The following is a 26,662-nucleotide window of genomic DNA, read 5'->3' as shown; positions in this document are numbered from 1 at the left end:
TATTAACCTGAACAGAATACTCCTGCTCTTGGCTATTCAAAAAAAAAAAGAGTGAATTTAATATTTTGACCTTCCTAAAGGAAGTAGTCTAAGATCATGCTGCGAGCTACTGAAAGATGCAGAAATAGAATTTGCTTCAAACTGCACACTCATGGCTTTGTGAGACCAGGGTACCCAGGCCCCAGCAATTCGGAGCTGCCCTCAGCACGAGGAAGCACAGGGGAAAGTGCTCTCAGGACAGTTCTGGAAGAAGAAAAAAGAAAAAAAAGAATCACAATAACACATCCTACTTCAGCTAAGGAAGGTTCTAATGCTTAACACATAAGAAAGTTTATGATTAGTGATTATGTGTTAAGATGATAAAAAAGGATAGATTTTATTCTAAAGCATATTGATCTGAGGGCTCCTGAGCTAAAAAGGGGGGCGTGGAGAGGTGCAGAAAATGAGGGAGTGGGAAGGAAGGGACCAAAGGGAGAGGGAGGGCGTCCCCTGCGTTAACCGAAAGCATCTGCGTGAAAGGCTCCAGGCTCACGTGCTTGGAGACCGCACTCTTCTGTCTCGGTGACCTTGTGGAGACAAACTGAGCAAAAAGCTTCGGGCGACATCGGACAGAGAATTTAAGAAGCAGTTTTAATTTTAGCCAGATTGTTGTGTATGTGCAGCTGCGGGGTTATCTGGGGACGCAGTGTGCATCCAGTGGAACAAACCATAGCTGTCACTCTGATGCCACACCTAATGGCAAATTTAGTTCAGTGCTTCCAGGGGGAAGCAAAATCATGGCTTGGGCTATTCGAGGAAGATCAAATTGTGCTATCACAAGGATGGAGAAGCAGCTCGGCCTAATTTTACCCCAGAATGTAATTACTTGGCTGAATCATGCGCAAGCAACATACAGGACTGATGCTCCAACACAATATGCTCCAGTATGCTGGTTCCCTCTACTCACACGACGCCCTTGCTCCAAATCTCCAGTCTGACAGCTATTTACTCTGAACAATTTGCGTAATCCCTTTGTACCTCAGTTTATTCATTTACAAAATGCAAACCTCCTGCCTAAAAAGAGTGCAAAGATTCAGTAACTGATCTCTGTCTTTTCACTGAACACATTTGCTGGCAATTTTAATTATAGAAAATACTTAGAAATTCTAAGAGCTGGCTGCATACAACAGAAGGTGTGCATTAATCACCATGTTTATTGCAGCTTATTAGCACAATTAATTGTACACAATACAAATGTGATCTAACCCATAATCTGGAGATTACGAATGCTGTGTAAATCCAAGATGAAGGTGTAGATCTTCAAGTAAAATGTCAAGTCATGAATGAAAATGGTAATAACAACCAGGCCTGTTTGGGAACAACCCCTCCACGTGCATGCTACCGCACATGACAAAGGCGAGCTTGGAAAATGACCTCAGCATCCCTCCTGTACCCCCCAGCATCCAGTCTAAAAGCATAAGGATTTGTTTGAGCACCTTCCTTGAGGCGTGGGCTGCTGGGCACCGAGCTGCAGGGACACGGCAGGCCGCACAGCCCAGCACTCAAAGGCCAGCCCCGTGGGAGTGGACAGGCGCAGCGCCTCTGGAGCGGAGCCACCCCAGAGGCCAGAACTCCATTCCTACAGCAGATGTAACCGCACCCATTTTCCGGCCCCACTCCGCATCTCAGGTCAGCCAAGGAAGGGCTGGTGGGCTGAAAACGCACTCGACTATTTCTGACGGGTTTTTAGGGCATTTCCCATTAGGCTTCTGTTACCAAAACTCACCTTCCGAATATGCATCCGCTGCTCAAGTCCAGCTCTGCGACAGCCCATGAATCTGCTGTGATCTGGGTACTGGGGGTTCAGCAGGGGATTTGCCTCAGCCCCGCCAGGTGGTCATTTATCTAAAGCAACATTCACTGGAGGGGCAGCTGGATACAGAACACCCCAACAAGCGGGCTCACACACCTGCTCTTGCTTGACATAGTGACTGTAACTGTTCCATTACTTAGTGTAACGGTGTGTGGACAGAGCGCACAGTCAGTCCAGAGTCTCTTTCTCAGCTGTTCATCTCTGCCCAGGGCCAGATTCGAGACAGGCAGTCTTAGAACAGCTACGGGATACGGAGGGAAGGAAGTCTCACTGGTGGATCTTTGAGGCCTGTAAAGTAGCTGAGCAGTGACGGCAACATAGGACCCACACAGCTCCGAAACATACTTTGTCCTGCTCTTCACAACACATCAATACCAGCCATTTACAGCATTTACTCTATTATTCTTGAAATAAAATCAATATGCAGACCAAGGCCAGAGAAATTCAGCCCGGGAGTTTAGCAAATTCCCCACGTTGTCGGACAATCATTGATGAAATAATTATTCTTTATGCACTGATAAAGAATCTTCTATACAAAGCTCTCAAATTGCTTTATAAATTGTCTCTAATGCATATAGAGAGTGCAACGTTATTTCCCCCTGTCCTGGTACACTCTGTCCTTCATAGTTCCTATTTCATAAGCTGTTCCAAGGCTATATTGCCTCTCCAGGTCTGCAGGAGAGACATCCATCCTCCCTCTTGGCAGGTGTCTTGACCCACTCTTTAATTCAAATTGCATTTTCTGAATTTTTCTCTGTCAGATCTTTTCTTAGGAGACAGTTCTTTTCCACCTTGACTGTATAACTCACCGTCACTTGTGACAGTCTCTTGAATCACTGACACAAATCAATACAGCAAATCTTGCAGAGGATGGGGCGAGGAGGTAAGAAAACAAATGTGAAGGTGTTGCAACCTTTTAAGTCCTGTGCTGTCAGCTCAGCACACTGCGAAGCCTGACTGGAGTCACACAGCTGGTGCTAACACGAGCGCTGACTGTGCAGGGAGCTGTGGAGGCTCAGGGCTGCTCTGTGCATCATCCAAACCAACGACAGGGAACTAAAGGCAACGTCTTACGTGAAACGAGGCAGGGCAGGGTTCTCTCACAACACTGCTCTCTCTTTGCGCTGTGTCTCTCCTAATCAGCTTTCTGGACCGAAAACCGAGGCTTTCGCTGTCCATAGCGCCGAGCCAGGAGCACGCACAGTGCACATGTCCTGTTGGATTACAGGGCAGAGTGCACTCACATGGGCTGCCTGTCAGGGACCCAGCTGCGCCTCTGCAAAAGGAGGGAAACGAGGGAGGGCACGATGAACCCCGTCAGAGGGCAGGAAGGGGAACGCCACCAGACCATGGAGGTAGCAGCCGCGCTGGGAGGCTCACCCAGGGCCTCACTCCTCAGAGGAAACACAGCCACGTTCACAGGCTCGTGTCTTTGGTATCACTCAAAAATGTGAGAATAGCTTATCACCAAGGAGCTCGATGCACTGACGAGTGGAACAGCTGATGGTTAGATCCCTGTCACGGATATTAAAGCACAAAGCAACATGGCAAAAATCCATCCAGCGCAGTCTCTCCCAAGAAAATGCTTCTACGCACATCAGCACCAGAAGGTGACAGATTTCCCAGTCCCTTTCTTCACAGTCTCACCAGAAAAGGTCTCTTTCTACAGAGCCCGTACTGGACTTTGTGCTTCTTTCTCTTGAGGCAACTCATATTCTGCAGTTCTCAGAAAAACATGACTGAAAGTGTGAGCACAGGCGAAGGAGAGAGATGAGAGTCAGAGAGACGCAGCGGGCATCCGTTTCAGAGGGCAGAAGTTTATCACCCAGGACAGGATTTCCACCGGCTTTATCACCGTGTTCTTTGTCTAGAATTAAGGCCTTTAGAGGAGATGTTTCCACTCTGAATTAGCAATGAGGCCGTGCTCGCAGCCCTGCCACGGCTCCTCGGTGCTCAGCAGGTGCAGGCAGCACGACACAGGGCGCGCCCCAGCCTCACAGGTCTCCACAGCCAGAGCCTAAGGAGCTCAGTACCGTGAGGTGTTAACGCTGGAACTTACAATAATATTAATGCTGGAGCTTGTATTAGTACTGGAGCTTAATTCTGTGAAGCAGCAAGGGACAGGAGCCCTCCTAGGAGGGCTGGGCTCACATTAATGAGGTACAAAAGCACCAGCCCGGGGGACAGAAGGGACACAGCCCAGAGAGCTGAGCCTGCTTTATAAAAATTAGCTAATTAGCCCTCAGCAGGCTCAGCGGGCCGTCCCGCCCTGTGCCCCCCGCCGCCCCCTCGCCGCCTCCTCACAGCCCCCTCACAGCCCCGGGCACCGCGCGCCTCGCGCGCCCCCGCGCGGGGTTTGTCGGGAAGGCGGCGGGGTCGCCCCGAGGGGGGGGGGACTGCGCACAACGCGCATGCGCGCAGCCAGCACCTGGAGGAAAGGGCAGGGCGGCCCTGGAGGCGTCAGGACGGGAAGTCCTTCCTCTATCCCCGCCTCCGCGCGGCGGCGATTGGTTGCGGGGCGCGGAGGCGCTTCTCCCATTGGCTGGGCGCTTCGTCAGTCCGGCGGCGGCATGGTTCGCTTCAAGAACAGGTGAGCGGGCGGCGCCGTGCCGGGTTCGGGCCCGGCCGGGCCGCCGGTGACCCCCGGCCCCCCCCCCGCAGGTACGTGCTGTGCGAGGTGGTGGCCGAGGAGCCGCGGGGCCGGCACTGCATCGAGGACCGCGCCGTGGGCATCGCCGTCAGGGACGCCATCGCGAGGGCCTACGGGGACTACGGGCTGGCCTGCTGCTCCGTGTCCTTCGCAGGTGGCGGCGGGGCGGGCGGGACCCCCGGGAGGGACAGGGCCCCCGGGGAGGGAAGGGACCCCCCCGGGAAAAATGGACCCCCCCGGGAAGGGACACGGGCCCTCGGGAAGAAAACGGGAGCCTCGGGAGGGAAGGGACCCCCCCCCGGGAAGAAAAGGGGACCCCCTGGAAAGGAAGGGAAGGACCCCCCGGGAAGAAAGGGGACCCCCCTGGGAAGAGGAACCCCCCTGGGAAGGGGGACCCCCGGGAAGAACCCCCCCCGGGAAAGAAAGGGATCCCCTCAGGAAGGCCCCCCCAGGAAGAAGGGGCGACCCCCGGGAGGGAGGAGCCCCGCGGGAAGGAAGGGGGGATCCCCCTAGGAAGGACCCCCCCTGGAGGGAAGGGGACCCCCGGGAAAGGAAGGGATCCCCTCGGGAAGGGACCCCTCCCCAAGAAAAAAAGGGGACCCCCGGGAAGAAAGAGCCACCCCCGGGACGGAGGAGCCCCCCCGGGAAGGAAGGGGACACCCCCCCCCGGGCAGGCCCCCCCAGAGGGGCCGGGGGTCGGTGCCGGCGCCGAGCGGTGCCGCGTCCCCGCAGTGAAGTACCTGAACGCCTACACGGGCACCGTGCTGCTGCGCTGCCGCAAGGACTTCCACCGGCTGCTGTGCTCGGCGCTGCCGCTCGTCAGGCAGCTGGAGAGCCGCGGGCTGCGCTGCCCCTGCTTCCTCAGCACCCTGCACGTCGGAGGTGAGCCCCGGAGCGCGGCGGGCACTGTGCTTCGTTACACGTGGCTCTAAATAAGGGGCAGCAGCCCCCTGTGCTCAGACCCTCGGTAATGCTGCAGGAGCCTTCATTACAGCGAGCAAGCAGAGCAGTACATACTGCGTTACATTAATTTAAAAAAAAAAAAAAACATTTTCAAAGTATAGCATCATCCCTGTCCTGAAAATTAACTGCTAGGGACAAAGACGTGGCACTACTGGTTAGAAATTATTGTTATCATCACATCATTGGGGAAGCACAGTCTAGACACGCTTCTTATCACTTGCATTAATAAAGCCGGTACCCAGGGTATTTATTGTGTGATACAAAGATCTTCATGCTTTATGTGATAACGCTTGGTTTTATGGTTTCAAAAATTGTTACATATCGTTCTTGTGACTCTTATAGGTACCATAAGGTCATGTCAGAAGTTTCTAATCCAGCATAACAGAAGACAGCTGCTGACGTTGTTGCAAAACTGTACAAATGAAGGTGAGTTCCTCCAGCCGCTTTCCTGAAGAGCAGCCTGAATTGCTGGAGCTCTTGTAGGACGCGCAGGGCTACTTCCAGCTCCTGGAACTGAGAAGTGTGCCTTTCTTTACAAGTTGAGGACATTCAGCACGTGTGAAGAGATCAAGTAATGACCCTCTGTTGCCCTCTTGCTTGCAGAGGAAAGACAGCGCATCCGGCAGTCGGTGTTGAGCTGTTCCCTTACAGAAGAGGGGTCTCAAAGTGGAGATGAGGAAGAGGATGATGACACAGAGACAGACTGAATATTACTTGTTACTATTCACCTCTATTCTGTACTGGTGTAATCAAGATGATACCAATCGTTTTCTGTAGTAAGTAAAGCAAGGGCTGGGAAAAGCACCTGTCCACATTTAGACTTCCTTTCCCCATTCCAGGTGTTTTTGAATAATAAAATGTTTTGTTTTCTTAAATTGTGTTATACTTAAGTGGGTTACTTGTCTGTTTTACTCCAGGAATCAAAACCTTGCACACTCCTAAAGAGCATAGTAGCTCAACGTGATCTTCATGCTGAGGTAGAAGCGAGCTTTAGGCAGTTGGCACAGACAAGGAATGAAGTTTTTCTCCTTCAATACAGAGAGAGCATTAACATCTTTTAGTTTTGGACCTTATCTTCAAGTGCACCTGGTATTTGTAGCGATATCTGCTGTTTTGAGTCACAAAAGCACCAGTTGCATATACGGCAGTAGAAAGTACAGGGAATGCACAGTAGAACTCCAAGGCTCACCGCCGTCCAACCCATTATAAAACTCATAGGTACAAGTACTGCTTAAATATTTATTAAGGTTACACCAATCAGTTACAGGAAAGTAGCACTGCTGGTAGCATCTCTTGAATCCACAGGGAAAGGAGATACAACTTGAAGATGCTGCCCTTCGGAGACCGCCCCTGCAGGAGGGACAGGTCCCTGCCTGCATTATTTTCCCTTACTCGTTCTAGTGAGAAGTGGAGGCGAGTTGTACCAGCTCCAGCTACTCCCTTTGCCACCGCAAAGAAAAGTTGACTATAACAGTGTAGGGGTAATAAACAACAGATAATGGTTAGACACTTACGTAGTTACTCCTGTTTCATGACTTAAAAATACTCTTACAAGTAGCAAACAATAGCATTGTGAACATAGTTAACTGCATACTTGAATCTTTCGTGCTTAGTGGCTTTCCATTCCCTCACCAATCATTTCCCACTATGCGTTTGAAGCATTAACAAGCTGTGCTACCACTTTTAGGCACTTGTCTTAGTTTCTTTGCACTCTCTTGACAAGCTGTGCTGTCTTTCCATCAAGTGTAGTTAATTGTGACCCAAGTGTGAAATTAAGCTGCTTTCAGAGTGTTTTGCAAGCATTTCCTCTCTCCTCCTGTAGTAACAAACATTTTTTTTTACCTCCCCCGTCGCCCCCCTTCTTTCTAGTTAACAGCTGCGTACGGTGTCTTGTGAAGTGTGTACTCTTTGGTACTAGCTTCCCTTGCACACACGCCTTGAGGAAGCACTTGTGTAACAGGGAGCCTATTGTTTTGAAATCAGGCATCGATATATTGACAAGCTTTTTAAAATAGGGACACAGCCCATGACTATACCAGCAGGGTCAGAGTGAGCAGTCTGCTCCTTACTGGAAGCACATGAACTTTCCAAAACCTCTGTGAGTGCAGGCAGCTCACTTCTTGGTGCAGGTGGGGCTGAAGATGCGTGTCAGTCTCGCCCTGTAAATCAGGTGGTACTTCATACCAGCTCCCTGACAGGAAATCTGTCAGGAGGATGCTAAGGTTTAAATGTGTTACTGAAAGTGGTGTTACGCTTTGTGTTGATGTAAGAGTTCAAGTTACAGCTCAAGAAGTCTGCAGTATTTTAAGTGTGCGCATATGATTTATTGCAACTGTTGGCCTTGACTGGTACATTACACCTACAGTTCATTTTATTTAACAAAATCCACACCACTTAACTCATTAGCTTTAAATCAAACCACAAGCAGTGCAGAATGCGACCACCCAAAAAAAGAGGGGGCAGGGGTCCAGAAGAGGCATGTTTATAACCCCAGGTGCTTAGTGCAGATCAACTCACATCCCAGAACCAAGCAGATGCAGGCCCTTATCCCAGTGCAAAAAACCCATCCGTGTTCCTTGCTGGGGGATAAAATATCTGTGGACTCCAGCTATCAGTTGGTCTTCCAATTCAAGAGGAGCCACTGTCGTAACATCATTCATGTAGTTACCAAGAGCCCTAGGGTGGAGTGTTTATTCTAGATGATCTGGTTACAAAGGATTTGTTGGCCATGGTTGGCAAAAAAGAAAAAAAATTAGCAGCCTCACTCACCCACATTAAAACAGAGTTGAACAGCTGCAATAAGCCAGGAGTTCCTTCTACCACTAGTGCCAGTATGCATTTTGAAATACACAATTTCAGCAAGAGTCACTTCAAAACCAACTAGCCAAGTTCTGCTTTACGCTCACCTCAGCTTTAAGTCTTTCAAAGCCAGGAGAACAGGAGGAATTCTTGCTCTTTAGAAAAAGAACAGATAGCAGCTAACACTTAAAAGCCAGGAAGCTCTTTTGCCCATTCCCAGCTCAGAGGAAACCAGTTTCTGAAGAGAGCAGTTTAACAGCTTTACTGAAACAGTACTGCTGTCACAATCAGACAGACTTCTGTGCATGAATACTTCTGGGGAAGTAAAGGCTCTCTGCCCCTTCGCTTAGGCAATACTGCAGCAGGCTGGCAGTGCCACGCAGATGTAAACACTTTCATACTGCTTATTAGGCCAAAAGAATTGACATGGCACAGACTAGAAGCCTTGGCTGAACGGTCTCTGGGTTGTTTCAAAACTTTGTTTCAGTATAAACCGATTCGGTAAGTTGGAATAAAAAGATCTTACTTCAGCTTTCGCTGTCATGGTTTCCTCCTGAACCCTTAGAAACCCTGGAAACACAAGTTTAGTCTGTCCAAATTTAAATACTTAAACTATTAGCAGCAAAACAAAGCAAAAGGAAAAGAAAACCAGGAGAGGAAACTTCTCTTGAATAGCAGAATCACTTTGTGTGAACAACAGAGGTGCTGAACAGTAGCTTCTGCTTCTGTTTCTTTCTTTTCTTGCCTCCCTTTTCCTCTGTGAAGAATTAAAATGATATTGTCACTTTTCTCATGGAACAGGAATGTCACGCAGGAAACAATAAATGGTCTTCCCTTCCTAAATGACTTCATCGGTTTGTGACACTTCCTGTCAACTCACTGACCACCAGGTAGCTTATAAAAAAAAATTACTGCAGACAAACTAAGAGACTACCACACCTACGTGCACCTAGAAACATGCCGAACTGATTCTAAAGTTGCCATTGCAATGGCAGACTCTAGGACTGCAAGCATGCAGCAGTTTGCCTTTCAGACAGATACTGCTTTCATCCATGTCCAAAAACCATTACAACTGGAGCTTAAACGCACTGAAACTCCCTGCCTCTTGCCTCCAGTTCTCTGTCACTCAACGCAGCCTCCAAACAGAACCCAAAGCTAAACAGAACCAAGCATTATAAATGAGTTTTATCAGTTTATCTCAATTTGTTTCAGACTCCCTAGTCTGAAATTCCAGCTAGCGGTATCTTGACATTTTGGTCAAACTTCAGTGGCAGTTCAGCTGCTCAGCAGGCTAGGCATCTTTGAAGCGCATCACCTAAATGTCCTCGAGATAAAGCTTAAATTAAGTTCCAACAGAGATGGTAAACATGATGGCCAAAAGACATCTTTGCCCTAACAGGATTCTTTGCTAGTTGGAGATCATCTCAGTGCCCTCTAAGAGAGCTGCTTTAGGCTAACAGAAGCCCTAATCAAGATGCTCATAAAAGACAACCTGATACACTTCAGACCTGTTCTGCAGCCAATTTTTGGTCCCCCAAATTCCTTCTCTCACTTCTATCAGAAGGAGAAATACTATTTTTTTTTTCCTACTTCAGAATTTCTTCACTCTCCCCCAACTCCCTCCCTTACCTGACAAATGATCAGCTGCAGACGGTTTGTCCAGCTTCAGGAGGGCTGCCTCAATAGCTTGGCTGAAGGAATTCTGAAAGCTGGGCACAGGCACGCGGTCAGAGCTGTCACTTTCTCCATCACTATCCGCTGGCAAAGGGAGTGCCAGAGCGTTCTCATCTGAAAGAAAGGAAAGGAGAGGGCTTTATAAAACCTTGGCAGTGCAGATGCCTCTCCACACTCCAGATGTTTCCTGTTAAACTGTAAGATTTCTTAAGATTTAGATGCACAGAAAGGAAGCCAACATAGCAATACCAAGTTTTCTTACCTCTAGCCTTTGGAGCAGGTTTGGGCCACGTTTCCGGTTTTGCCTTTCCAACCCTCAACATCTATCAAAAAAGTAATAAGATCCGATTAAACCCCATGCACCAGAACAATCCTGCATATCCCAAAGTGGCAAGGGTACCTAGGCACCCCTTCCAGCACTCAAAGCCTATGCTGTCTCTGTAAGTTTCATCCCACATTGTTTTTGTGAGGAAGCAATTGTACTCTGAGACCCAACCCTAACTAAGACACCAGTAATTCCAACAGGATTTACTCTGTCACGTGGCTTACCTGGGCAAAGGATGGGAACGGAGAGTCTTCTTCTAAGCTCCCACAGAGCAACGGGCTGGCCTGGCTGGCAGCAGGTGACAGTGGAGTTGGAATAGACTCTACAGAGAAAAGAAGCAGTTAATTAAAGCCAACAGCATTTGGCAAAGGCACTTATTCTGCAGCTGCTAATTATGAAACAAAAATAAAAGGTTTTCCTATTTTCTGTAATTAACCGTATTTATCCTACCAGTTCCATCCATTAATCACACAGTGGAAACTCCTGAATTTCCTCACTGTTTTTATTTAAGGAAGATTTGCAGGGTGATTTTGTTTTTGAATTAGTTTTTGGATGCCTTTTGTTTGCTCGTTTTGAAAAAAGCATTTAAGAATAGCTTCTATTTAATGTTTTTTTTTACGAACTGTAAGGTAAAACATTTGGCAAGCGTAACTGGACAACAACCTGAGTGCTTATCAGTTATGTTTTATTCTACTACAACATGAGGGGAAGATGGAGAAGGTAGAAAGAAAAAATGCTAGTGGTGTTTTTCTGGCATACACACTCTTCTGCCTTCCCTCAATCCCATCCCCTTTGTTCTCTTCTGCCTCGGCAAAGATTGGAAAGGTACGATAACTACAGCGTAGGTATCATTGTCACTAAAGTAGAAGCAGTAAAAAGCAGACAAACAAACCAGAATCTCAATACTCTCAGTCTTCTGTGTATGATCTCGCAGGCCATCTAGGAGAGTCGTTTTTGGTCAGTATTAAGGAAGTTTAGTCTGATGACCTGAGCAGTAGATCCCCAGAGAACCACCAAGACCTAGATGTAATATTTTTGCAGATGCTCACCTGTCTGAAACACAGGGCTTCTGCCAAGAGGAGAAGGACAGAAGCTCTGATGATCAATGCTGGTTTCTCCATGGCAAGATGTAAAAGCAGGAAACTGCTGCAGATTCTCTAAAGCAATATGGACCTCTGGATCTAGAAAGAGGCTTTGAATTAAAGCACTACACAATGTGGGGGAAGACTGTCAATACGCAACTTGTTTCAGAATTCAAGGAGATGCCAGCTCAAATATTTTCTTCCCATCCACTACTTTGGAGACCAGTACAAGCCCAGCTGCTGGATGGAAGCAGCTCCCAGGCAACTGTTTTGGCCTTCTTCACTTTCCACTCTATACAGTGATTACTATAAAAACAGAAATCAAGAATCCTGAGAGCAGTATATACCAAGGAAAAATAGTTGTGCCCTCGAATGCCATCTCTCTCCCATAACATCTAACTATGCAGGAATAGCACAACATCATTTAATGCCCTAAAACTGCATTTCTTTACAGAGATTGGTCCTAATACACTGTAATCTCACTAAGTACACCCTACAAACTAAAGGCCTTGGAGTTCATCCTATAGCTCAAGAAATCAGCTCAGCAACTAAAGGTGAGTGGGAATCCACCAGCAAGACTTACATTTGCCCTGTTTCTTGTTTTCTTCTATCTCAATTCTGCGTTCATGTCGTCGTTCATCACGAGCTTTCTTCTGCCGTAGGCGTTTCCTCTTTTCAATGTCATCTAGGAGCAACACACAACATTGGATATAAAAGAACCACACCGATACTTTGGCAATGTTTTACTTTGTGAACATGTTCAGTTACAACACATTAGCAACAAGACATGCTTACAAAACAACATATGCTGTTCCAAGTAGTCAGGCCTTTTTATTCTTTGCATAATTGTTGTCGTTACGGTAGTGAATTGGGGTTGTTCTGACTAAACAGTCAGCACACAGTTGACGAAAAAGGAGTAAAGCTGCTCTTTACGTTCCTTTTTCTGCCATTAAGGGAGAACTACTCCCACTTCATCCCCACAGATCCACTGACAGAGACTAGTGGAAAGGTAGTACCAACCTGAGAACAACTCCAAAGTCTCCTTAGAGATGATAGGTGGCTTCAGAGCCAGTTCACAAATGCTGAACTCACAGGTGAGGGGCAAGTGACAGAGGTAACGATGACGCTGTCTTATATCCTGATGTAAAAAAAAAAAAAAAAAAGAGCAGATACATCATTGCAACAAGGTCTAGAGGCTGCCATACTGATGAATAGCTGTGGAGACACAACACTTACCCTTCATCACATCAAATGGAAAAAAAACCACAGCATAGTAACACAATAATCATTTTTATAAAATACTGAAGTGTGAACGATGCCTTGAGTCAGAACCAAATGCTCCAAAACCTCCACCAACTACATCATAATTATATTTGGATAAAGTTACTCCAGTTCAGTTATTGATCTTCTTGTTATTCCTCCCTTCTCACATCACTGGAATAAAATTCTACAACACCTGTCCTCTGCTGCACTTATGCTTGCACTAGACTGAATTTGCCTTTTGCACTTAAATTCTTTTGTCTGTCAACCTCCACTTTGCTTGATGGAAACAAGCTGAGTTTAGTATTTTTCCTTGCAGAGAAGAAAAACTTGAAGAGAATTCACTATCTCTGCATCCATTCTTACTCAAACATACACTCTATTAAAGATTAATTAGGAATTACATGTAATGGTTATTGCATATGCCAGTTCTTAAGTAATTTAACCAAGGCAAAGGAATTCAAGATCCATTCTGTTTTCTAGAACTTCAATGTCTTAAGCACCCTCACTGCCTCAGAGATGCCTCTATCTCAAACACTGAAGTTACTTTCCACCCTCTTATTTTACCTAACATCCCACCTCTACCCTTGATGCTCAGAAACAGCTGTTTGCTGAAAACAGATGCTGCAGAAAACTCCTTCAGGTTCAGAAAGATGTGCCTAGTTCAAGCTGCTCTTAAAAACAAACCAATGCTAAGCTTACAATTCCCTTACTCCTAAAACTTCCTACCTTCTAGTAGGAGAAAGCAAGTTAGACTGCAGTCTGCTTATCAAAATCAACTTAAAGTACTGCACCTTACACAGATGACCTTCACAGATAAGCACGCCTACCCATTCATAGTAATTATTTCTCATTATCGAAGAGAAACATCTCACCTGCCAGCTGCAAAGATCAAATTACTAAAACACGAAGATGAAATAATTACCTCTGTCATTGAGTAGCCAGCTATCTCCACTACAGCTGCAGTTATCTTCTCTGGACTCTTCTCCAAGCTGCCATATTCACGAACAAGACACCGAACATTCACAGGGTGAAGATACATACATTGCCCATCCTCCGCTGTAGGACAAGAAGTCATCAGTTGCTCTTTGCCTGTTAATTTTTAATACTCTTCTCCCCACCTCAGTCCATTCACCAGCAATGAAACTAAAACTCCTTTCTAAAAGTCTAGAAGTTGTATTTCACAGAGTTTAGCTGAATCTATTGACCTGACAAGTGCCTTCCCCAAAAAGGATCCCCAAGGATGCACCTCTGCCCCCACGACTCCAGGATTTCATTGCACTTACCTTGATAGAAATAGTAAAAAGGAGAATTGTTACGATGTCCACTGCTAATTGTATCTTTACATTCTTGGTAGCTTGTTTCAGCTGGATTTAATTCTTCTGTAGTTTTCACATCAGGTTCCCCTACAGTATCCACCTCAGGTACCTCCTCTTCATCCAGCGTTGCCTCTTCTGATTCCACAGGAGGCAAAAAGGAACTTGCCAGATCAGAGCAAGGCTCCACAAGCTTCTCATCGAATGCAGATAGATACTCCATGCCACACTACCACAGCGGAGAGCATACAGTTAGTACAACAATCACCTCTTTCAAAAGGTGATCATTTCTGCAAAAATCTTTGATACCAGTTCACCCTGCACTGCAGTGTAAAGTCGCAGGACCAGGAATCAACAAGATCCACCCAAACACAACTGTTACACACCTTTTTCTCATGGAGAACTGCAGGCTCCGTAGACTTGGAGCCGTCTAGGACCAATTCTTCCACAGCTGCACTAATTCCAGCAATGCCACTGCTTTTATCCTTGTCAGCTGAGAGTGCTGTTTCTCGCTCCTACAGGTCATTCAAAGAGAACAAGTTGCAGTTTCCTGTTTTAGCCAGGAGACTATCACCATAGTTATCTTTAGCCTTGTTCTATACTTCAAGTTTTCATAGATCTACAATACATCTGTGACAAAGACAGACCATTGAAGAGTAGTCCTCTTCTACTGCAGGACACATAAAGGCTTCTTTTAAAAGGAATATTCTGTAGGCTTGCTTACGTTTGTTTGATAGGAGTTATCCCAGGAATTACTAGACCTGAAAGGGAAAACTATCATCCTTTTAAATGAGAACTCTTTCGCATTTCTGGGAGGAATACCATTTTTTGGAAGGAATACCATTTAATAAAATGCATTCTGTTCTGTTATCTTGAATGTCACATCAGATACCAGGAGCCCAAAGGCTACAATCTCCTCCAAGGTTCATATTGCTATTCTAGCAGTAAACATCACCATCTTGCTAGTATGTACATCAATCACGGAGACCAGAATAATCACACACAACCACTTAAGCAGCAAAAGATAAATGCTCAACATACTGTTAAAAATAATGTTACTAAAAACATCCAAAGAGGTTCTCACCTTCAGTTCCAGGATAGCAGCCTCAATAAAGCATGCCTCCGGGGTATGTTTTTCCTCCTCATACTGTTTTAGCAATGCTGCTTTCTCCTCCAGAATCACCAACTGCAGGACCTGCTCCCTGGATGCCAGAAGCAGTTTGGAATACTGGCTGTGCTGGTCATCTGAACAGAAGGAGCACCAAACTAATTAATATCTTCATGTAGAGGCACCCGTTTGAACTGGCATCAGGAACCGCCATTTCTTCTGCAGGTTCATTACTGCTCAACTTTGAGTTAATCCACTGCCAAGTGGACAATATTTAGAAAGAGTTTGTATCAAACTCCGCATGTTACTTTATACCACTGATGACACAAGCTCCTGCCACATACCTTCTCTGCTACACGGATCTCCCTGACACAGCAGTTTATCTGCAACTTCACAACTCAGTTGCTAGGTATCAAAAAATCAAGTCCAAGCTGCTTTTTTGTGGAAGCATCTCCCCTGAAAAGCCCTGGATGGCCAAAGCTTCCTCACAATCCAGCCTGCAGCTTCTTCCTCTTCTCTATATACTCAAAAATACTGCAACTGGAAAGTTTTGCAGAAGTGACCTACCTCTTTTTAGTCTCAAACTAGTTCATAAACCTTACGTATTCAAAACCTGTACAAAACATTATTAGTCTTTTACAGGAAGCACAGCAGAAACAGATAAACTAAAGAATTCCAAGGTTCAGCAAAAATTAGTCATCTTGTTACGAGAGCACTTGTCTTAACGATAAGCTTTACAGCAAGTACAGAATCACATCACACACACATTCACTGGACCCAGGGGTCCAACCTCTTTTAAGGACTGTGTCTACAGAACATCCCATTAATGGTAAGGTTTCTTGGTTTGGAATGATCTCAAATCTGGTACTGGATTGAAGGATAGAAGGGTTTGTTGTTTTGTAATAGGATTTAGAGTCCTTTATTTTCAAAGGCTGAGGGACATGTAAGCACACGCTCTGCATGCTGGATACCCATCGTGAGTTAGCAGACTTGACTTTTTACAGAGAGCTTAAACATATACAGCTTTTTGCAAATGCGGCTGCAAACTGAAGCGAGCCAAGACAGCCCACAAAACAGCAATGCTGAGTAAAATTATTTCTTTAGTCACCAAATTTTCATGATACCAACAGATAAGATGATGATGCATTAGTCACAGTACTTGACTGGAGAAAACTGTAGAAGTCAGGCAACAGATGTTTGGAATAGGTTTGCAATAATTTTGACTATTTCCCCAAATCGTTCACAGATCTTAGTCGATAAGTGAAGATGATGAAAACCTTGTTGAAGAATACATCCTTGAAATAGCTTAGACACTGTTATTTTTGCTAAGCTGTAGAATGAGGAGCCAGAAGGCAAAAGTTAAGGACATTGAAGAGCCAACAAAAGCAGCAAGAATGACACCAATGACTGTACAAGAAAAAACGCACATCAAGCTATAACAAAAATTGAGAAGGCAGGAGTGTGCAGTGCAATCAGTTGAAGGGAAACAGAACACAAGTTAAAGTCTTAGAAAAAACAAAGTATGGGTAGATTGCTTATTATTAAAATGTGGTCATTAAGGTTTTCAGCTACCAAAACCCATGCTTTGTGGCGTGAACTATTTTAAGATGGCAGCATGGCATTGCCATGGGAAATCTTCTTTAGACAAGTCCAAGCCACAGCTAGGAGCAGGATGCCGACCACCAGTACTCAGATATACTCACCTCCAACATAAACAGGCTGCACCACATTCATCCACTGAGATTTGGGCAGTGCTATCAGAACACCTTTCTCTCTTCTCATAAGTTGCATCGTAATGACATCACCAATTGCATATTGGCGTGTTTCCATAGCAATAACACTGCAACGTAAGGAGGAGGTTATTATTTTTACAGGGTAAAAATAATATTTCAGTGATATATATCATTTAATAGATATCAAGCCTCACCTCTTAAGATCCTTCTTGTGAACAGAGCCGTAACAAATAGGGCACTTACTCCAGGTCTTCTCACTCAAGGAGAGATAGTGAAGGATACATGCCCAACAAAAGATATGCCCGCAGCGGGTGATCTTTGCTGCTGTAGGCGGGTACAGACAGATTGGGCAAGAGGGTACTTCATGGCTACAAATTCGCTGAAACAGCACACGAGAGGAATAGTACAAGTTATAGACTTGGAAATCATTCTGTAGCTCAGAAACTAAACCTGTAAGATCTACTCTAACATTAACCTTCCAGTTCTTCAGGTTCTGCTTATTTACCAGGAAATTATGTACACCATGAACTAAATAACCATTTTGGTCAACGTGGAATAGCCTTCAAAGCCAACCCATCTATTTTTACTCTAATGACATGAAAAGAGCAACTCTTCTCATGTTTTCCCCTTGTGTATGTCATCTCTTAAGAGCTAGCAACATCATCGCCATCTGAATTCAGACACAAAGAAGTCAGCAAATGAACTGTCACCTCACACCAGCACAACTGTGCAGTGCTGTTTAACTGAGAGACTGAACTTACCTATTTTCATGAACATTCTAGTTTAGTCAGATGTTCTGTTAGCATCTGTATGTTGCAGAGACAAAACAGCCAACCAAGCACCTGATTTTTCAGTTCTCTCGCAGGGTCAGGTAACGGTAAACGTACCTCCCCACCAGCTACGCCATCCACGATGACTAGTCTTCACAGACTAAGTTTCTACTTGAGGTAACCCAAAGTTCTGGCCACAATTATCAAGAGATTTTCCACTTTGTTGCTAGGCAAGATGGGCCACCTATGCACAAGATAATTCTTCAAAATTCTACACTCTAGTCCTCTTTCATGGACTCATGCCCAAGTTTTCTGTTAATATCTCGATCACAAGGACTGAGTCTACAGAATGTCAGATACTATTTTTGATGAGCTCCCATCTGCGAAAGCAAGAAGAAGCTGCTAATTTTCCTAATAGATTTTAACACTTCTCTTTTCCTGTCATCAAAGTACTTCATAATATATTCCATGACAGATCATTCCCAGTATTGTGGGAGTGACAGAAAAGGCCTGAAGCTCAGAAACAGCTGAGTTTTACGTAACATCACAAAGAAGCAGTTAAAGACAGATTGAGTTTCTTAATAAGAAAAAAAAAAATCTAGCCCATCACAACTGACCACTTGCTCCACAAAGTCCCAGTTGACCAAGGTATCTGGATCAGCAAAGTGGACTGTGTAGTCCTGTTCTTCAGAGACAACAAACTGGCAGCTGGGGAAAGGCAAAGAGACAGATGATCCACTCAGTTGTTTCTAAAAATTCTTGGAGAACTATCCCATAGGATTCTCAGAGTTTCTTCTTTGTCCAGCATAAAACTACTGGACACAGTTTGGTAGAAGTTTGGTAACTTCTACCAACAAAACCCAACAGAGTTCAGTTCACGATCAGATTCCCAGAATACAGATATGTCTAATTTCAGTTAGACATAGCATCGCATGCTACCTACAGAGGGAGCCGGGCAGAACATTTGTTCAGAAAAACGGAAGAAACAGAGCCAGCTCCATCAAGGATCTCTTAAAAACAGGGAATCCACAAGTGGAAAGAGCATGCTTACAAGAGGTAGAACTACTAGAGATCCTGCAAGCAGACTTCACTACAGTAAGTGAAAATCAAGTCACAAATCAATAGGGAAAAATTAGAAGCATTAACACTGAAAATAGTTTTTATTATATTTAACATGATCAGATATGGGAAGCACTTCAAATTTCAGTGAAAATGACCGTTACTACCAGTCAAAAGAAATTCTGCTGCTGGATTACCATACTGATCATTGTTTGGGTTACTATTACATACTTAGGGACCTGTGATGTGAAGCCAACCTGAAAAAGCAGTTTAAGAATTAAGAGACCCATACGAGTAATTGCTTCTGGGACTTAAATTCAGATTAGCTTTAATCCAGAAACTGCTACCCCTACCATCTCAACATGCTGTTTTTTTAGAAGAAACGATAACCTTCCATAAGGGAACTACATAAGTCTTCCCAAACAGAGTGTCATATTCCACAAACGATGCTGGAAAATTAAGGCAGAAGACTAATTGGCTCGTGTCCAAAAGACTCAGGGAATCAGATACCTTGTTAATATATTTTTTCCCTTCCAAGTATAGTCACAAGCACTAAAAACACTAGAGGTAACTTTACCCTGGAAAAGTATTCAAGATCAAACAATTCCCTGGCCGATTATTCCTTACGGCTTACTGTCTCTGTAGAAGTCTGAGAACCCTGCTAGTCTTCCACTCACTTGGCCTGTAGGAAGAGTTCCTTGTTGAAAGGCTTATGTCCCCACTTGTTCCTTTTCCCCCAGTTGCCATGTCCATTCCCATCAAAATGGCCTGCTTGGCCACGGGGTTCAAAAGTGAAGTTCAGTAAGTGGTTCAGATTAATCTTCTTGGGACCAGAGAACTGGGCAGGGCTGAACTCTGCCCGTTGAGCCTCTGCTACCTAAGAGACAACAGCATTTATTAGAACTTGCTAGAATTTACTGCAAAATCATCAGTACAAGTTGATACCCAGGCCCCAGCAGTGATTATGTACAGAATACGCAGCACCCACTGACTCACCTTCTCCTACTCCCATTCCGCAAATCAAGCACTGCAGCGAAAGTGCATGAGAACCTGAAAGTTAGAACTGAGTGGTCTTACCCCACACAGATGAAGTGGAGGAGAGCATAAAAACAACCCAAGTAACAACAAGTAAAAGCCAACAATACCTAGCAGTCGAGGTTAATAACAGAAGAAAGTTGTTGAGATCCTGGCAGTATTCTTTTATATGGCCAGTAACACATATTTGACTACTATTGCACAAATGATACTTGTTTGTAGTTAGTTTTCATATAACAAAGCAGAGAATGAGAAATGAACAGAGACAACAAGTGAGTTTTGACAGAGTTAGCGTTTTAGGTAGGCAGCTTTGCTCATCCACTAAAACTGAAAAAAATCAGCATCTTCTGTATCAACGCAAACCCACCAGTGATCTACAGTATTCATACCCACAGCAGCATAAGAAGCCCCGGTGTGGTTTTACTCCATCTTGATGTCACCAAGGCTAATTTGATTACTTTCCCAATGCCACTACCACGTGCAAATTTGTACACTCAAGTGGTTAGACACAATCATCCCGGACTTTTAAAAGCTAGAAATTGTATCACTACATATTGTCATGAAGGACCTTTGTTTCCTGAGATATGCACGTGGCCTGCCTAGGTACCCATTCCTCAGGTGGCATTTCCACTAGTTTTACTGTTCCTTTTTATTGCAAGTCTCTCAGAGCAGAGAGCACTCCTCTTCTGTTGTTGCAAAGTTGTTCTGCTCACACCCAATGTGGCATCTCAACGATGTTAGCACCTCTTATCGCTCCTTCCCTTCCCAGCCCAGGAGCTGAATACAGAAGACCTATCTAGGCAGGTCAGAGTGATCCTCTCGTCCCAAGAAAGAAGGCCTTGGAGACACGGCATTACAATTCTCACCTCATCTCGTCTTCCACCATTACAAGAGCTAAAAAGTTTGCCACTTCCGCCGCTAACTCCCCTCTGAGGGGGCATCTTGTTAAAAGCTTTGCTTTTCTGTGAATTGGAGCGACGGGACTGACTGGAAAAGTTCTCATTTTTGGAATACGCAGTTTCTCTTTTACGATTATAACGCTGTTTGGATCCATTCGCATTCTTTCCATCTGAAAGAGAAAACAAGGATCAGACGGGCAGCCCCCGAGCTCGCCGCACGCGCAGCGCCCCGGAGGCAGCGCGGCCTTTCGGCCCGGCACTCGGTGCCAGCACCGCTTAAAGGGCTCATGTTTCTGCCAAGACCTCCTCCAGCCCACAAACCGTTTCACTCCTATTACAGTCCAAAGAGCTGGTCAAAGAGTACGGAAGGATTTATTTGCTGTGCTTTGTATTTGCTTAGAGCAGCTCAGTTTTCTTCATCCAGATCTGGAATCATCATCGCCAGACATCAGCCTGAGGTGTCACCTCTGTGTTAAGTGGTAAACACCAATGCTACATCTTAATGCCCAGTTGTTGGCAAGTTTTGTAACAGGGCCATTTTTCATTCCATTTCTGAATATCCTATATAAATATTCTGAATATCCTTATATAAACACTGCAGCCTGCGTTTGTCTCGAAGTCTCCCACTTTGCAGGACCCCATTGCCTATTTGCACTCAGTTCCGCCCCTACGCATAGAAGCCCCCAACAGATCCAATTCCGTTCTAAAAACACTCTTTAGCTTTCGTAAAACCAACAAATGCTGATCGATCCTGAGGGATGAGCCCAGCGCTTTGGCCTTGTGGGGCACAAACCCAGCTCCCAAGTACCAAGTCCACCGACCCAGGCAGTGAGGAGTGTTTGCCTGAGCACGCTGCGCACACCCCTGGCCACGACACGGGGCACAGAGGGGAAAGCACAAAGCAAAACACCGCAGGATCGAGGCTCACGAGAGCAGGAAAGTCCATCAGGGTCTTGAGAGGTGTTTCCTGCATGTAAACAGCTGCCTCGTCAGGCTGCCACAACAGAAAATGAACGCTATGAAGACACTTCTCATAGCCCTAACCTAACATCAGAGGTGTCTCAGCTACACAGCAGGCTGCTCGCCCACCCGTTAACCTCCGAAAACGGTTAACCGAAACCTGCCGTTTCAGCTGTAACAGGAGTTAGGCCGAGAAACCAGGGAGGTGAACTCCCCAGGCCCAGCCAGAGGTCTGCGCACCCCAGCCATCCCCATCCCCAGACACCCAGGGTTACGCACACCAACGCCTCACACTGGTTACAACATCCTGATCCTGTCCTTAAAGGCCTGTTAGTTTCTCCTTTCCCGTTTCGCAGTCCTCCCCACCCCAGAAAATAAGCCCTGCGTGGCAGCAGACACGTCCCGTAACTCCTGGCCGCGTTACTCACAGGCAGTTTTCATCACCAGTGCCTCCAGCTCGGCCCTTCCCCTGCACCACCTCCTGAGCAGTCACAGCAGCTGGAACAGGACCCCTCACAGCCTCACTTTTTTCGGTTAGTTTTAGTTTTCTCTCTCACCGACACCCCCAAATCGAGGGGGGCAATGGGGCAGAAGGCCCGTGCGTTCCTGTACATCACCGAGGATCCAACCACGTAGTAAGTCGCTCCATCAGAGCGCCGTGACAGGGCTTTGAGGGGGCTGTTGCTTCTTGCTCATGGCAGACTCCAATCTTTGCCTGCAACTAGAGCTAGAGAAGTGAAAGGAGCCTCCTGCTGTTCTTGCATGATGTGACAGTCGTTTTGCAAGCAAATTTTGTCACCAGAGCTGATCACTTACTCTGCTTTCAAATGGCCAACCCCTTAATTCAGAACTAAACCAACCCCCTGAGAACCACGGCCATGCTCAGCCCCGCAGCCTGCAGCAGGAGTCAGGCTGGAAGCACTTGGGCCTGGTGTTATCAGGAAAATACACACCAGAAGCTGCCAAACACTCAGGGTGTAACCCGGTCTGGCTTGGTGATTATTTAGATAGACCTTTTTTTGAGAGTGTTTGTGGGAAAGAGGCTACAACACCACCGCTCAGGCTCTGGTCACAAATTCAGCCATTTAGAAGGGGCTGGAGCACTGCTTCTGTTAACTATGAGCAGAGCCTGGCACCTTCGAGCTCAACCGCCCTCTGAAATCTGCAGTCACAGTGCACACCCCAGAGAGGCACAAGCCTGCTGTGCCTATAGCGACTTGGCAGCTCCTTCTGCAACCACGAACTGGGGGAAGGAAACAACTCCAGAGGACACAGCCTGAAGTGGGTTCTGATGATCCTTCACGAGGTCCAAGGGCAGCTTGTACCTGCAGCTAACAGGAGAATTTCCTAACCCTTGTAGTTTCCACCAAGTTAGTCACCATCAAAGGCACCAACTTGTCACCAGCTGGTTTACACACAGTCCTGGCATGCTGCCCCGTCTCAGACAGGCTCCTAGAGCCTCTGCGAGCCCCTGTAAGGACTCTTAATTTCATAGGGAAATCCTCTCCACCTGTGTCTTCCTTAGGAAGGACCTCACAGGACAGCCTAAAAACACTTAAACCTGATTTTACTGATTGCAGTTTCCCCTCCCAGAGTAATTATTTAGGATTACTTTAGAGGATTCTGGGCCATCAGCATAGCAATGAAGTAAGTCAACAGACAACCAGGAGTTTGAAATAGGCGTTTGTAAACTGGAACACCTCTTTTCTTCCCCCCCGTTTGGATTTGGGGGGTTCTTTTCCCGCTTCTTGGCAAGTTAGAAACGAGCAGCAGCAGTGCTGGTGAGGTACTTATTCTTGACTCAGGTCCTCAATTAGCCCTTCTGCACCTCTCACGAGGCTGAACCTATAATATATTTACCCGTTCACACTGCAAGAGAAAACTTACAAAGTAGCATCCATATAATTTTATAACACCAGCAACTAAGCTGTCCTTGCCTTTTGGAGCGAGCCCTACAAACTGTGGGTTCTCCTGATGGACACCACCTTCTGTTAGAGGACCTCCTCCTCCAGGGGAGTTCAAGTTCCCAGGCCTAAAGGCAGCAGCCACAGGCGACCAGTTTGGTCCTGGAGCTGCAGCACTGGTTGCTGCCGGGACGAGGACTGCAGTTTCCTTCCATCTTTGCATCTTCAGCTGAGCAGCGTTCAGCAAATCGCCCTGCACAAGGGGGAGCTGGGTGAGGGATCATGCTAAGCCCCCAGGGCGCTGGCATGAAAGCACATCGAAGAGATTTGTGCTGCTAAGGTAAATATCCCGGTGAGCAAGGGGTGAATAAGCAGCCACGCTCCCCAGCAAAGTATGTTTGCGCTGTAATACAAAGGCCCAGGAATGTCTACAAGAATTCCTGCTGTCCGCCAGGTCCCAAGGACTGCCCAGAAACCCAACAAGGCAATATTCCCTTCGCTACTTTATTCCATCCTCCTGGGATGGGACTCCTAGTGGTTCAGCACTATAACCAAAAAATACTTTTTCTGTTGGAAAGTTCTGAGTTTAATTTAGTTCCTAAGACTAAGCTTGAAAGGTAGCTGGAACACAACTTCCCCAGGACGGAGAGCCTACATGGCTGCAGGAGAGGCCATTTCTGCAATTCCTCGGCTGGACTCGACCACAGCAGGTAGCTCTAAAAAGCACATAAAGGACAAAAGCTTGACGGGATTTAACAGTGACCACCGGTGCAAAAGTGAAACAAAAAGTCAGCCTTCTGGAGACGGGCTGCAGTCCATCACAAATACTTTCCATTTCAAAGGAGACCCAAAGTTTTCAGAGTACCTCCTGTACAGTTCCTGAAACAGGGGAGAAACCGGGCGGGCCACACCAGCTACAGGCAGCCACGCCATTTGCAGGTGAACAAGGAACCGGAGCAAGAAATCCTGTGCGGTGACATGCCAGCGCCTTGCACTCAACAGCTACCAAAACGTACCCACCCTTTAGCACGGCCGCAGCCTGGGTGCTCAGCCCATGGTTGTTGGCCCCCATCTGCCCAAGCGACCCTTCTCGTTTCAGTTTTCACTACGCTGCAGTGAAGAGATTCCCAAATATACATCTACGAGAACAGTTCCTGTTTTATACAGGCCTCTTCAGTGCACTGTAAGGGTAGCAACTCATCCCAGATCACTTCTCCCTCCACTTCAGTTAAGAAACAAACCTCTCAGAGGCGGAACTGTGTCACGCCAAATAATTCTGTTGTATTAAAAAAATAGTCTTCAAAATAACTTTTTTTTTTTTTAATTAAAAGTTAGTCTATCGTATTGGAGTAGAACAGCAACACGTGTCAGGATCTACATCCTCACTGCTCCTCCTCAACTTGTGACCTTGCCCGTAAAATGTGGCAACCCACAGGAATCCTTTAATAACCCTTCCATTTGGGGCTGGAAAGGCAGAGAGCCTGTACTTCCTTCCTCACTCCAGGTATTGTTTCTTCTGCACGCAGGCACACCAGCGCAGAACAGGCCAACTTAACTCCCCTGCTGAAGAACGTTCATGTTCTGTGAACAATCCTCCCTCCATACAACGTCACACACCGCTAAACAGCGGCTGTCGTACAGAGGTACCCCTTGGTAAGACGGGGACAGAAACCAGTCCTCTGCAACAGGAAAGCCTTGGGTCTGGCAGGCTTTCACGCTACCCGTCACAATGTAAACAGAGAAGTTTATCTGCTTTTTTGTTCCATCTGAAGCCAAAGATCTTGTTCTAAAAACTCCCGCTGCATACCTAGCATCCGGCATCCCCTGCTTCCACTGGTCTGTCCAGGGAAAATGGAAATAAGAGACTGAGAAACAACAACAGTGGCTACCAGTAATAAAAGCCCTGCATGAAATCCTACTACTCATGCCAAAAAATTGCAAATCCATTCCAGATTGCAACACCTCCCAGATACCAACTCTGTTAACCCTCTGCGAATACCGTGACTGTTACAGAAACAAAGCACTGCGGAAGGAAATCCGTACGGCGATGGTGCTGCAGCAACCTGTAGGCAGTCTCCTCATGCTTCTGGGACTAAACCCACTCCTTTCAAGCACTACCGCCCCGTTTTCAGGTTTTGGAAAAAATGCAGGGATACCAGGTACTTTCTGCTCCTGATCAGCTTTAGGGAACTGGAGGCGGTTTAGGTCTTACCTTGAAAAAATGCATGACAGGGACCATAGTGGCTCATCACGACCCGCGCTGTCAGCGAAACTGGCTGTTTGCACTGACAGCTGCAACACTTTGATTAAAGTACCAGATAAGCAAGTAACGTGCACTCTGAACTCTTCCAAAATAAGTTACCAAAATACAGCCTGTAATGGGAATGCTGGGTATGCTGCGAGACCTCCTTAAGCAAGACAGAGCACTGCACTCGACTAGAGTCCAGGAAAAAGTTAAGGCTCCTCTAACTGGCAGAGGCCAACACGTTCTTAGTACAAAATCAGAGCTTTGGCTCTCAAACTGATTACTCCAACGCTAGTGGAAATCAAACATGCCCCTTCAGACAGGAGAGGAACCGCAGCTCACCGAACAGGAAACGAGGCTGGAAGAGGAAGGAAAAAGAAAGCAAACCCCAGCGGTGGCCTGGAGGGAAGCCTACCAAGGGCCAGCTGAGAAGCAAACAACGCAACGGGGGCAGGCAGCTCGGCTCCGCCATACACCCAACCTCGGCACCGGGGGGCCTGGAGCCCGCTGCTGCTCCCTTTCCGTGGCTGCCCCCGGACCCTTCCCTTCCCCTTTCTCCCCCCCCTTTCCCTTTGCCCCCCCCCCCCCCCGGCGCTCACCGCCTTTGGGCTTAGACTCCCCGGCGGCGGGCCCCGCCGACGCGGACCGCGGCTGCTGCCCTTTGCCGCCGGCCGAGGAGCCGGGCGCACCGGAGCCGCAGGGGCTGCTCTTGTCCATGGCGGGGGCGGAGGCGGGGGTGGCGCCGGGCGGGCTCTGCAGCATCAACGGGCGCCCCGGCGGGCGAGGGGCGGCCCTGGGCGGGGGGGCACGGCGGGCGCTGGCGGAGCCGGCGGGGGCCCAGGCTCATGGCCCGCGGCGGGGAGCGGCGGGGGCGGCGCAGCGCGGCCTCGGCCTCCTTCATGGCGACATCTTCTCGGCGCTCCGCTCGAACCGGGGGAAGGCCGCGGGAGGCCGGGCCGAGCCTGCGGGGCTCCGGGCGAGCCGCGGGGGGAGCTGCGGAGGGAGGGAGGGAGCCCCGCGGGGCCCGG

General features: G+C 47.0%; 2 protein-coding genes across 3 annotated transcripts; one reads left to right on the top strand and one right to left on the bottom strand.

Moving 5' to 3' along the window:
- The first annotated feature begins 4,341 nt into the window (after nt 1-4,341).
- On the top strand, nt 4,342-6,340 carry POP5 (POP5 homolog, ribonuclease P/MRP subunit). Of its 2 annotated transcripts, none has more exons than XM_035556658.2 (5): nt 4,342-4,442; nt 4,514-4,656; nt 5,235-5,384; nt 5,808-5,891; nt 6,069-6,340. In XM_035556658.2, the coding sequence occupies exons 1-5, from the start codon at nt 4,423-4,425 to the stop codon at nt 6,170-6,172; spliced, it is 501 nt and encodes a 166-aa protein (XP_035412551.1). In that variant the 5' UTR covers nt 4,342-4,422; the 3' UTR covers nt 6,173-6,340. The 2 variants fall into 2 exon arrangements, with proteins under 2 accessions (XP_035412551.1, XP_035412553.1); XM_035556660.2 differs by having other exon boundaries at nt 4,423-4,442; nt 6,005-6,154.
- A 350-nt stretch (nt 6,341-6,690) lies between these two features.
- RNF10 (ring finger protein 10) lies at nt 6,691-26,409 on the bottom strand. Its single transcript, XM_035556657.2, has 17 exons — nt 26,234-26,409; nt 20,493-20,695; nt 19,269-19,468; nt 18,150-18,240; nt 16,957-17,141; nt 16,733-16,869; nt 15,006-15,166; nt 14,308-14,436; nt 13,892-14,150; nt 13,531-13,664; nt 12,366-12,483; nt 11,929-12,030; nt 11,313-11,444; nt 10,488-10,585; nt 10,201-10,261; nt 9,894-10,052; nt 6,691-9,021 (listed from the first exon to the last, which is right to left on the bottom strand). Exons 1-17 carry the CDS (start codon nt 26,394-26,396, stop codon nt 8,945-8,947), a joined length of 2,409 nt encoding a protein of 802 aa, XP_035412550.1. The 5' UTR covers nt 26,397-26,409; the 3' UTR covers nt 6,691-8,944.
- Nucleotides 26,410-26,662: the final 253 nt, after the last annotated feature.

Source organism: Cygnus atratus, chromosome 17, assembly GCF_013377495.2.
Source record: "Cygnus atratus isolate AKBS03 ecotype Queensland, Australia chromosome 17, CAtr_DNAZoo_HiC_assembly, whole genome shotgun sequence".
In the NCBI taxonomy this organism is placed as follows: Eukaryota; Metazoa; Chordata; class Aves; order Anseriformes; family Anatidae; genus Cygnus; species Cygnus atratus.
The sequence above is the reverse complement of the archived record's forward strand: the minus strand, read 5'-3'. Positions and strand labels throughout refer to the sequence as shown.